The 12216-nt window shown below is 34.2% G+C and overlaps 1 protein-coding gene across 13 annotated transcripts in view; it reads left to right on the forward strand.

Moving 5' to 3' along the window:
* The window catches only part of PHF3 (PHD finger protein 3), a 49919-nt gene that overhangs the window by 25346 nt on the left and 12357 nt on the right, over positions 1 to 12216 (forward strand). For all 13 annotated transcript variants that reach the window (XM_021525690.4, XM_021525687.4, XM_085574721.1 and 10 more), the window contains 5 exons: positions 7142 to 7466; positions 8442 to 8619; positions 10086 to 10236; positions 10363 to 10519; positions 11524 to 11640. In XM_021525690.4, the coding sequence (XP_021381365.2) occupies positions 7142 to 7466; positions 8442 to 8619; positions 10086 to 10236; positions 10363 to 10519; positions 11524 to 11640 (928 nt within the window). The remainder of the gene's footprint in view (positions 1 to 7141; positions 7467 to 8441; positions 8620 to 10085; positions 10237 to 10362; positions 10520 to 11523; positions 11641 to 12216) is intronic.

The raw sequence follows: 12216 nt of genomic DNA on the forward strand, positions 1-12216 counted from the left end.
CCAATCAGCCTTACACATACCCAGAATAATTTTACTCTGCCTGTTAGAACAAGAGTAGAAGGATGGTACTTCAATGTTGTTTCATTTTGGATCAGCACGTGGCAAATGGAGTCAATTTATATCTTTAGGAGTATATGCCATAATTTGCTGGCCACATGCAAAGTCAAAGTATGCTTACCTTGTACTGCAGATACCATGGGTTTGGGAAAGGAGGAATTCTGTTTTATGAACATGAGATTTGCATGATCAAAAAACATCTTGCTTTGTAAGAAACTGCTGGTTTGCTTTTTATTAATAGGTCATTGTTTGGCAACTTAACTTTCAACAGTGACTTTTCAAGCTCTCTTTTCCATTTGTTTTGAAGTTTATAAGCTGTAACCATCAGCTATGATGTATATGATTATATATGTACTTTTGTTCTTAGAGAATGGGTTGTCAGTGTTTGGCTTTAGGACTCTCTCAGCCTGTTTTCTTGATGTATTGTGGTATATCTTTGCTACATAACTAAAAAGAATCGCTCTTTCATATGAAAACTAAACCTTGTGTGTCTGCACAAGTCAGATGACTTTTTGTAATTTTCAGCACATCTGAAGGGGTACTTTTTCAGTGCATTCATAGTATACAACTTGAGATACTCTGATTCTAAGCAAATCTAGAAAACACAATTACAGAGCAAGTTTGTGACTTTAATTTGGTGACTTGCTCTTAATTTCAACAGTTCCAAGTAAGATTTTCTTTTATTAGGCTGTGGAATTTTGAGGATTCTCTTTGGGTGTTGTTTTTGTGGGTTTTTTTTTCCTGGTTTTGTTTTGTTGTTGCTTGGGCTTTTGATAATCCAGTTTGAGTGGTCAGACACAAACTGACCTCAGACCTCACAGAAAAATTAAGTGATACAGGAATATATTTTACTTCGGGTATTTCTTCCCCCTACATTTCAACTATGTTTTAATAAAGAGGAAGAGTTAGTATGTTGGAAAAGGTAATGAATTGAAAAGTGCTAAAGTTGATTTAGCAGAGGTACAGTATTCCTGATTTCTTGCTTACACATAATTCCTCAAAAGTTCCTTTGGAACTGTAGTACAGAAAAGTACTTTGGCTGATGGATGCAAACTGCAAACCATTTTTACCCATACTAAAGATTATTAGGAGATTTGTATTTTAAAAATTGTGCTAAATATGAGTAAATTATAGTGGATCCAGGTTATCATACAATTTGCTCAGGCAATGCAAAAGAGAGTCGTTGGGAAACGAGCTTCAGGCTCCAAACTTACAGCCATCCTTAAATTACATAGGCATATTTTTTTTAAGATGGTGATGCCTGGCATCAGTGGATAGTATGCAACAATTTGTTGTGAGAACATTCTTTGCAAGGAACAGTAATTAGAATAATAATAGTGCTTGAATTCTAGTAAACGTCCATTAGATAGTATGAGTGTGTTAAGCATTAGATTATGCAAGATGTCATCAGATCACAGTAATGGATAATGCTTTCAAGTTTTTGCCTCTGCTACTTCTTTCTTTCTCTGTGAAAAGCCTTGCAACATTAAAGGCTATCATGCTTTTCCACTTACAGCTGTAGAAAAACTGAATGACATTATAAACAAAACAACATTGTAATGTATAATTAACAAAGGGAAGGACTCCATTGTAATTTTCATTTATGGTTACATAATTGTATTTATAGATTTTATATGGATTATATTGCTATGCTGCAGTATTGGCAGGATTATTATTAATACCAGTGGCATAAAGGAATTAAGCAAATGGATACCATAAATTGTCTAAGATAGTTTTATAAAAGATGGCATAAATACATACAGCTTATAAATACAGTTTATAGAGCATGTGATGCTTATCCTGCAACATACAGCATGTGTAGAATCCACTGGTAATGGAGCTTCCCTTAATGATTATATATAATATATATATGTATGTGTATATACATATATATATATATATTTAGTGCAGATTTGTAATTAATATTAGAAAACCTAATTTCTTTAGGGTTTTGGGGAAGTTTAGTGGGTTTGGCTTTGCTGTTTGACATTTTTCATGAATTAATCTTTAATTCAAAAAGCTTAAGGTTGTTTGTCTTCTTGCCACTTTCTTTTTGGAGGGGGTTCCTGTAATATAAATAGTAAAGAAAATTATGCCTTTAAGAAAGAGAAGAAACATCTGGCATAAAAATGGGTTATTGAAATTTAGTACTTAGGTAATAAGTTTGCAGTATCCTTTTTGTATGCTGCAAATTCCATGTAAAGACCTCTGCTGCTAGTGATTGAGATAGGTTTGTGGATTTTTTTCTAGAAGATCAGAACTTGAAAAATCATGTCACTTGTATTAGACTTTGTCAAAAAGGAAGCAAGTGGAACTGCACATGTTTCTGTGCACTTACAAGGTAGTGCAGATTTTTTTTTGACAGACCATATTTCATTTGAGCTTTGTATCAAGCCACGCTACTTCACTGATGTGGAACGGATGCTCTGCTAAAGCTGCCATGCCATGAATATCTTGTCCCTGCTTTAACATTAGCAGGACTGTAGCATCAGTGCATCAGAGAAACAGTTGAAATGTTAATGCAAGTTTACAACAGATCTATAGAAGATTGATGAACAGTGTCATTAAGGGACGAAGTGCAGATGGGGGACTTGCTTTAAATACTGAAGTCTTTAAAAAGTGAACAGTGGGTTTTCTCCTCTTAGGCGAGTTTGGGGCTAGAGTGTTATTTTGAATAGTTTGGTTTGGGTTTTTTTGGTTTTTTGAGGTTTTTTTTGTTAAGATTTGAGTTCTGTTGTATTTTTCCCAATTGCTATGTACCACAAACATGAAGGATTAAAGAGAAGCAGTTGTTTTGAAACTAAATTATTTTCTGTGGCAGTACATTATTAATTAATCTTAAAATGCTGATTACTGTCCCACACTGATTAATTACTCTTGACAGCTCCTGATTTTTATTTTGTTTTGCTCAAGTATAGCTTTACAATGAAAAGCTGTTTTATGAGTAAGGTGATTTCTGCCCATTTTACAGTAATGATTTTCTCTGGAAACTTGCTACTGTTCCTTAATTTGAATATGTGAAAGTAATTTTAAAACATGGTTCATATATGTAGAAAATAAATTGTCCAAGCCTGAGTTTTTAATCTAACAAATTAATTCAATTTATTACAAATAACACACCAAAGGAAGTATTCCAATCATAAGAGAGATTGTGGCACGTTTGCATTAATTATTCTGTATCTTTTTATGTTTCGTCTATTACTTTCTGATTTTAAGGTGTCTCTTTTCATGCTGATATGTGGACTACCAAGGGAATTCTTTAAAGGAATGGAACTGTAGCATACTCTGTGCAAAAGTCCCAGTGAGCTAAAGTACTGTCTGCTGTCACCTGTCAGTTTTTAAAAATATTTTTCTTCCAAAAAAAGATTTTTATATTAAAGTCCAGTGAAAGCAAGTCTTTCATTGAATGTAGCATGATTTAATATTTTAAAATATACTTTTTTTTCTCTTTCAGCTTTACATCTTCCAATCCAGCCTTACAACATGGGTAAAAGTCCTGCACTTCAGATTTGAAGCAATCTGCATTCAGAAACTTTCATGTTTTACTAGTCCAAGATACCAGAACCGCTTCAGTCAAAAAAAACATCTGTGCAAAAGGACATCCTTGAGCCTTCAAGCCAGGCTTCAGTTTTTCTTGACTGCCCTATTTAATTTGATCATTGCCCATTACCTAATTATAATTGATTGCTACATATCATAGTTGTTTTGTGTGCAGATGAGAGAAACAGGCAGAGATGTACAAGTGGCCTTACGGTAAAAAGGATTGTCTATATTACTGGTATCAAAATCAGTATATTGTCTTCCAGCCTCAAAAGTTGCAGTCTTGCATTTGAGTAGTGTGGAAAAAAAGCCCCAGTCATAGAAATAGTGATTTTTTTTTTAGGCAGGCAGCACCAGTTTTTATATTACCATTTTGTATAAATAGGTTAAAACAAAAAAATTGTAAACAATATATTGTATAGAACAGGCATCATGGACATTTCCTGATTATTTTTGTAGTCTTGGTTTCTTAATCCTGAATTTTGAAGTTTTGTTGTGTGTGTTAAAATATAGTGTAACTAAAACCTTGTTGTGAAGACTGGAGTGAAGCCAAATGAATCTTCCACCTTCAGTAGTTTGCTTGAATGACCTCTCTCTCAGTGTGTAGTCTTAGTGAAGAATGATCTTTCCTGAGCTGAATTCATTGTAGAGATTTTGACTTTTAAAATTTTTATTTCATAGACCTGAAAATAAAGATTTAAGACTGGATACCTATCCTGGTCACTGACTTATGCACCATCTCTATTACCCCCCTTAATATGTGTGAGCTAAGCTGAAAATTTCCATGTGTTATCCATTTAAAGTTGAAGGTGTGCAGCATCACGTGTATTTTAGTGTAATCTCTTCAGCAAATATCCATTTTCTAAATATTTATCGAAAGTTTGTTTTGGTTACTAAATGCTGCTATCCATCTTCCTCGTATAACAAAATAGTCTCTGATGCATGGATTTACAAACTGAGGAAAAAAATACATATATTTTAATAAAAATTCAATTAATAGCAGTTGTGGCTTCATGATGGTGTATTCTTGGTTTCCTTTTGTTTTTGAACCACAGGCATTAATTCCTTAGAACACTAAAACACCCTTTAGGCATGATGCTTTGGCTGTGTGGTTTGACTTTATTTCAGCTTTTGCAGAAAAAAGGGAAATTTTCATTGTTCCTAGAGCTTTACTAGTATTTTAGTGCAGTGGTACAAGATGTATTCTGTGTAAAGCACCCACTGTGGACCTTTGCAGTTATGAAATAGGCACTCACCTTACATTTCCTGCCTGTGCATATTTGGCTCCAGGCTCTCAGAAAGGAGCAGTGAGCTGTGTGTAGCAGTCCTGTCACTTCTTTCTTGTTTTACTGTTGTGTGTATAAATGTTGTAGTATTACTCTGCTGAAACCATCAGGAGTAATTGTGCCCTAACATTACCTTTCTTGTTTTTGCAATTTGCTGGAACACGAATCTGAAAAGATTGAGATACTGACAAAAAATGAAGGAACCTCTGCCTTTCTAATTAAAATTATGAAGTAGATGGGCAGATACTGTTTGCTAGTGACAAGTAATACTATTAATGTACTTGCAGCTCAGAAAAAGAAGATTCAAAATGAGGAACATTTTTCTTCCCAAACTAGTTTAAAAACCAGTTTCTTCAAATCTAGCAAACATCATCATAGACCTTTTCTCAATCTAAAGGACCTCTAAAACTTCTCAGACTCATTTAGCATCAAAATAATATTTTCTTCAGCCAAATCTAATTCTGATATATTTTGAGTAGGGAGGGACAGAACATAAAGACACATTTTTTCTTTTGTTTCAAATGTCTGCTGTTAATAAGAGCTTTCTTCATCTCTGAGGTAAAAGTAGTTTTTGAATACAATACCTGCATCAAGCTGCGTGGAACATTCATTTGCAGTTCTGGAGAATGAGAGTTGCTCTAAGCACATTCTGTAATGTATATGGTTCTGCCAAGTAGGTAAGTCAGCAGATAGCAGATCTTAGCCTGAGTGGGGCTATACCTAAGTTAGGTATCATTTTGCTTAGAATCTTCTTATGGAAGAGATCTATAAGGTATTAGGTTAAAGAAATAGGGTTTGAAGGTCATTGTATTTAGCTCTTAAATATATTGCTGAAACAACCAGGTTTTCATTAATTACTTATTAAATCAGGTCTGTCTTCTGTGAAATTCAAAACCTAGGAATTCAGTAAACAATTTTTTAGTGTTACCAAGGAACTTCTACTTTCTTTAATACACTTAGAGTCTTTCTGGATTTTCTTCATCTGGACTATATCTTAAAGTATATATCTTGAATATAGTTTATGTAAGTATAAAACAAAATGAAAAGAATAAATAAAAATTGAACTAAAATCCCCAACAAACAAAAACACACAGAAAACAATAAGCAGTCTCTCCCACTGCCTTGTCAAAAATATGAAGGGGGAAAGAGAATGTAAGTGGATATTGTAAGAGATCTTCCTACACCATTTGAAAGCTGTTCCTTGGTGCTAGATTCATTATTTGTAAAAAATAATTCCTACCATGTAAGTCTCCTGAAGTAGTTGGTTTTTAGGCTGTGAAACTTTGAAATTCCACATCATTCCCAACTACTTGCAGTGTAAATTGTACCAATTAGGTATTCATGATACCTGATGAAGTTTTCAAAATGCTTCCACAAAATAGTCAGATATTATGCTTTTATTTTAGACCAAGTGATCTTTACAATGCTTTGAAAGTACTATCTGTACCTAAAGTTGATTGTTTTTAAAATAATGTAGTTAAGTGAGTTGAAGGGTATCCTTTAAAAGATAGTAATTTTGGTGTTTGCAGCATTCTTTAACTTTGCTCTGAATAAAATGGCTGAGTAGCACAAAAGTGTGTACCATGTTTAAAAGAAAACAGTCACTGCAAGCTGGAGAGGTGGTTTTGGAAGCCAAACTCCTGGCCCCATATTCACCAGTAAAGAGAATGAAAAGCAACTTTCTAGAAATAATTTAGTAGTAATGGTCTAAGGAATGAGATGTAAAATACCAACTAATTTGGAATAGGTTGATACGCCCATTTTGTTTGTCAAAACATTTAAAGACCTCAGACCACTGCGGAAGATTGCAGCTGGTCATGTGTTTGTGATGAATGATGACCATCATATTTGTAGGAAAGCAAGGATAATACCTTGCAAGAAAATTTTCAAGTATTTTCAAACATATTTACTGTTTCTGAGAATTGCCAGTTTTTTGGTTTTGTTTTTTAACATTCATAAGAACATTGATAGTAGTCTGAAAAGATACTTGGTAGGATTTGGGAGCAAATTACACAGACACTGTGAGGTTTTGATAGTCTCTTGGACAGCTATAAAAAGCAAAAAGGCAAAAAACCATCTTGGGAAGATCATACCATGTCGTAAGGCTGGAGATGGATGTAAAGCACCAAAGAAAATCACTAGGTAAGAACAAATAATTGAGATGCACAAATCAAAACAATTATGATATATCCTGAAGGTGCTGTATCTTTCGTAGTCTTTCACAGTTTTCACTGACTTACATCTTACTTTGTTTTCAGGTTTATGGTAGGCTGTGGTAGATGTGATGATTGGTTTCATGGTGATTGTGTTGGACTGAGCCTTTCCCAAGCACAGCAGATGGGTGAAGAAGATAAAGAGTATGTGTGTGTGAAATGCTGTGCTGAAGAAGACAAAAAAATGGAGTGTTTTGATCAAAATGTACCAGATACTCAAGTGAAACTTGAGCATAAAGAAGAAAAAGCAAGTGAGTGTGAAAAACTGGGGGTGTCAAAGCAAACACCTACTTGTAATCTAAATACAACGACTGAAAAAACAAAGCAAACTGAGGACACTGGGAAGCACAAAGTCAAAATCTTCAGACGGGTGAGTCTTATTTAATGTTTTAAGTTCTCTTAATTTATTGGGGTTAGAAGGTTTTGCCTGTGCCATTACCAATTAATAGACCATGTTTCAGACATCTTTGTGAATCTAAATTATTTGCAAAGTTGCTTCATTTTCTAAGTGGCTTGACTTTTCCAAGAGGGTATTGCTAAACTTCTTACATTGAGCAGGGATATGTTCATGTCATATGCATATCACATAAAGATCATTGAAGTCCTACTCCTGTATGTATATGTAAATCTATACATGCAGATGTACAAAGAAATTATAAAGAACCATGTTTATTTTTCTTTCAGATTTCTAGGCATGTTATAGGACATCTGTCAGCTTAGGAAACAGTACAACAGTATTTTAGCTCTGATTGTTATTATTTCAGATTGTACGTAGGAAGAAATGTCTGGTGCTTTGATTGGAGTTTTTCTACTTTTTATGTCTAATTTTACTAACCAAAGGATAACTTACAAAGATTATTAAGACAGTTCTTCAGTTTGTTAGTATATAATGTCATATTCATGATAATGTAATCATCAATAAGCCTGTCTTATTTCTGAGTGGTAGTATTGAAATTCTGGAATATAAACTGTTCTTTTAAATTTTAATTTACATAGGCTTTCTAAACATCATTGACCTTTGTGGCTAAAACTGGTTAAGGGATGTTCATCAGTATCCCCAACTTATTAAAATAACTGCAGATTTATTGGTTGTCAACACAGACCTTAAATGCAAATTGTCTGTGCTGTATCTTAAGCCAATATTTAAAAGAGATTGTTAAGCAATGCTTGGCAGTAATTTGGGATATTGTTCAGTAATTCTTTAGAAAATTATATGGTGACACATACATCCAGGGGATATATTGTACAGTGTAAAGAGGAAAAAATGGGAAAAATATGTGATAATTGCAAAGAAGTTGATTGTAGCATTCAGAAGCATACTAACATGTGTAAATGTTTCTTTCAGGAATCTGGGGATGGGAAGAATTTACCAGAGTCCAGAGACTCAGATACTAAAAAAGGGCAGCATGTTCCTGCTCGGAAGGGATCACAAACTGCTGCAATTCCTCGGCGGTCCCCTGAAGATAAAAATGAAAAAATAAGTAAAGAATCCCTTAGTACAGTGGAAAGGTCCACAAAATCAGGTACCAAGGTTTGGGGTTGTCCTCCATGCTGCAATTCACATCTGTGTATAGAGAAGGGTTATACCTAGTAGATGTGATGATGATCTGAAGAGTTGTTTGTTTGATCTTTATTTCGTGTTTTGTTTTCAGTTTTATTTAGTAGGTAGATATGTCCTAGGTAGATGTATATTTCCTGTTTCTTTAGTAGAGGATGCTCACATAATCAAAAGTGGGAGAAAAAGTACACAGACATCTCTGTGTTAAACTTTATTTTGCATTGTATGAGACTTTGAAATACTCTATAATAAAATATTATGAAATGCTTTGTATACATAAAACTAGTTTAATTGCTGTATTAATTATATTTTGACTTACTGATATCTTTTGATAATAATTAACAAGTTGACAATTTTGTCAACTCATTTCAGAGGGGACCATTATGTTACTTGGTGAGTCATCAGATTTCATCTAAACTTCATTTGAAAGGTTGAAGGGACATATTTACCCTTCCAGCAACCTTTTGTCTCCCCAGCTCCCTTCCAGGAATCATTTTTCTTCTAAGGTCGTTATAATGTGAAGTTGTTATTTGGGACTGAAATCTCAGCAGCAAAGCTAGTGAGATTTTGTGTGAGAAGTGTGTCTTTTACTCTGAAACTCAAGCTTTGAATTTTTGTCTAAAAATACATAACTTAGGTCTTCTGGTCTTTTGCCAGTGCTGATGCATTCTAGAAATCTTTATCAGTCTTTGTTCTTTTTTTTTCTGACTATAAAATGAAAAAAATTAATATTACTTAGTTCTCATTTCTTCCCTGAACTGAAGGGTGCTGCTTAAAATTAATGACATGTTCACATGCTGACACAAATGAGCTTTCAGTTGACTCTCTGAAAAGTAGTAATTTTTCAATGATTTTAGTGTGATAACACTTACCCATTATTTGAATTATTGATGACACAAACATTATAATGACCTTGAGTGTTACCTGAATCAGAAGATGAGATTATTAAGGTTGAAATAATTTTGATGGCTAACAGATGCAGAAATGCTAAGTTTAATGTAAAATTGTATTTTAACATAAAGCTTATGCTTATAGGTGCTTCATAGTATATTATTTCTCGGTTTATTCATTGAAAACTGAATCTGTGCTGTCACAAAAATTTAGAGTAAAAAATCATACTTAAGATCAATCTAATGAGCACTGGTCATCTTAATTTGGTATAGAAGAAAATACTGCAAATGAAAGGGCAAAACCCCCTGCTTCTGTAAGGAGGTTTTTGTTCTGGATTACTCTAAGTAACATCCAAACCAAAGTAAAAAAAAAAAAGACAACCAAACACAAACCATCCATCCTAGGGATCCAGTCCTTTTTCTTGAGGATCAATTCTTAGCAGTTTAAAAATAAAATTTTATTAAAATAATTCCATCAACAGCAAAAAATTATAAAGAAACCTACTTGAGTATTTTACAGTTTTTAACTGTGTGTTGATAGGTGTGCATGAGAAACAAGAAATTAAGAAAAAGAAAAATGAGAAAGGATCCATTAGCGCAACACACCTGCCAGCTGTGCCAGCTTCCAAGCCTTCTGCTGATCAGATAAGACAAAGCGTTAAGCAGTCTCTTAAGGAAATTCTTATGAAAAGGTAAAGATACATTAATAAATTAAATTATTAATTTATATTTATAAATATTTTCCTTTGGAAAGCAGAGGAAAAACTGTTCATTATTTGAATGCATTTTGTAATGTTTGCCTTTGTGTTCTCTTACAGATTGACAGACTCCAGTTTAAAGATTCCTGAGGAGAGAGCAGCAAAAGTTGCCACAAGGATTGAAAGAGAGCTGTTTTCTTTTTTTCGAGACACTGATGCGAAGTATAAGAACAAATACAGAAGTTTAATGTTCAATCTCAAAGATCCTAAAAATAATGTATGTGTGATTTGTCTGTTGTTCTTTGCAGAAATTCTTGATTTGCTGTAGATTAAAGGAACAGTCTTCAATCTAGGAACATTATCAACTCTTCTGCAGTTTGGGGCTTTTTTTTTAGGTTTCCTTGGTTTTTTGATGTTGATTTTTCTTTGGGCACTGAGTGTCCTCTCTGTTCTTCCCCATCATTAATTCTCCAACTACTTGCTCCCAGTGTACAGTTTGTTTGGTTGGTTTCAAACTGCAGTAGATATGGCCTGCCTAGTTTGTTTTTCCCTTTACTGTTATTTAGATACTCCTGCCCCCGCCATCATTCTTTGCTGTTTACTACACCTACTGTTTTTCTGTCCAGGATCTCTTCACTGTGCTTTTTAACACCCAGAATTCTCAAGCTTGGTTTTCAATCTATTCTAATTTCTATGAGCGCATTATTTAGCATTGTACCTGTCTTTTGTCCTTCATCAGTTATTCTGATCAAGTCACTTTGTTTATTGTATCTTGCCATTATAGTTAGCCAATTGTAAGAACTTCTAACTTAGCTTTTGTCTTAGAGTTAACTTCTGTTTGCTCTTTGCTCATACTGCTAAAGTAGTTGGTTTTCTTTTTTTTACCTTAGAACTTAATTTAGTCAAGAAGCATAGATATCCTATTTGATCGCTTCTCTTTGTTGTCTAATGCAGAGGATTTGCACCTTTAAAAACAAAAACAGTAAGCTTTCTGAGTTACTGCTGCAGTGGGCATATATACTCTTTCTCCTTTGAAACAGCAGTTAATTATATCTTTAATCATTAAGGGTATGTGTAGATACATTGTTATGTAGAATAAATGGAGCTCTGCGATGAAGCTTATTGTGTTATCTAGTACTGTTTCATGGAGTCGAAATAATTACAAACCCTCACACTCCATTTAGCTGTATAGAGCATGTTGTATGTTACTTCTCTAATTTATTTCCTGCTGTGAGCTATTTTTGTCTTGATAGCAACAGTTACTTTTCTTCTTTTTTCTAGATACTATTTAAGAAAGTATTGAAAGGAGAGGTTACTCCAGATCATCTAATAAAAATGAGCCCAGAAGAATTGGCTTCCAAAGAACTGGCTGCTTGGAGACAGAGAGAAAACAGACATGTGAGATTTGTCAACTTACATTGTTTATTTGACAGCCTATGCATGTATAACTTCTGTTTGCAGGTTACATATATACAGAAAGAGCAGAATGGGTGTTGCAACCAAGCAGGAGGATCTCTGTAATTAATTTAGTACTCAAAACTCAAAGATGTTAGGACAGAAGTAAAAGGAGCGTAGCCAGTTTCTGAGGGGAGGCAACCATCCTTTGCTGTGCAGCTTTGTTGCTGCTGGCTCTTTCGTCTTTCTGTCTCAAGGAAGGCTTTTTTATCCTTACTTTCCACAAGATTCTAAAGCTGTTGCTGGAGCTTTACAAACACTAGTTTCTTAAAGAGGGAGAAACAGATATTGAGCAAACCAAACCAGAACAAACTGGTGCTGTTTCTAACTTACTGTTGAAGCGTTACAAATAGTCCCCAAGAAGTAAATCCAGAGCTGAAAACCTGATCTACCAGTCGGAACAGCAGCCTAAAGGGACAACAAACAAACCAGGCAGTAAAAGAAGCCCAAGGAAGTGGAGGAAGTTTACTAGGTTAGCTTAAGCATGACTTCTCAAAACAGAAAGTCACTCTGTGAACT

The sequence above is a fragment of the Lonchura striata genome, chromosome 3, assembly GCF_050655825.1.
Source record: "Lonchura striata isolate lonStrDom1 chromosome 3, ASM5065582v1, whole genome shotgun sequence".
Classification (NCBI taxonomy): domain Eukaryota; kingdom Metazoa; phylum Chordata; class Aves; order Passeriformes; family Estrildidae; genus Lonchura; species Lonchura striata.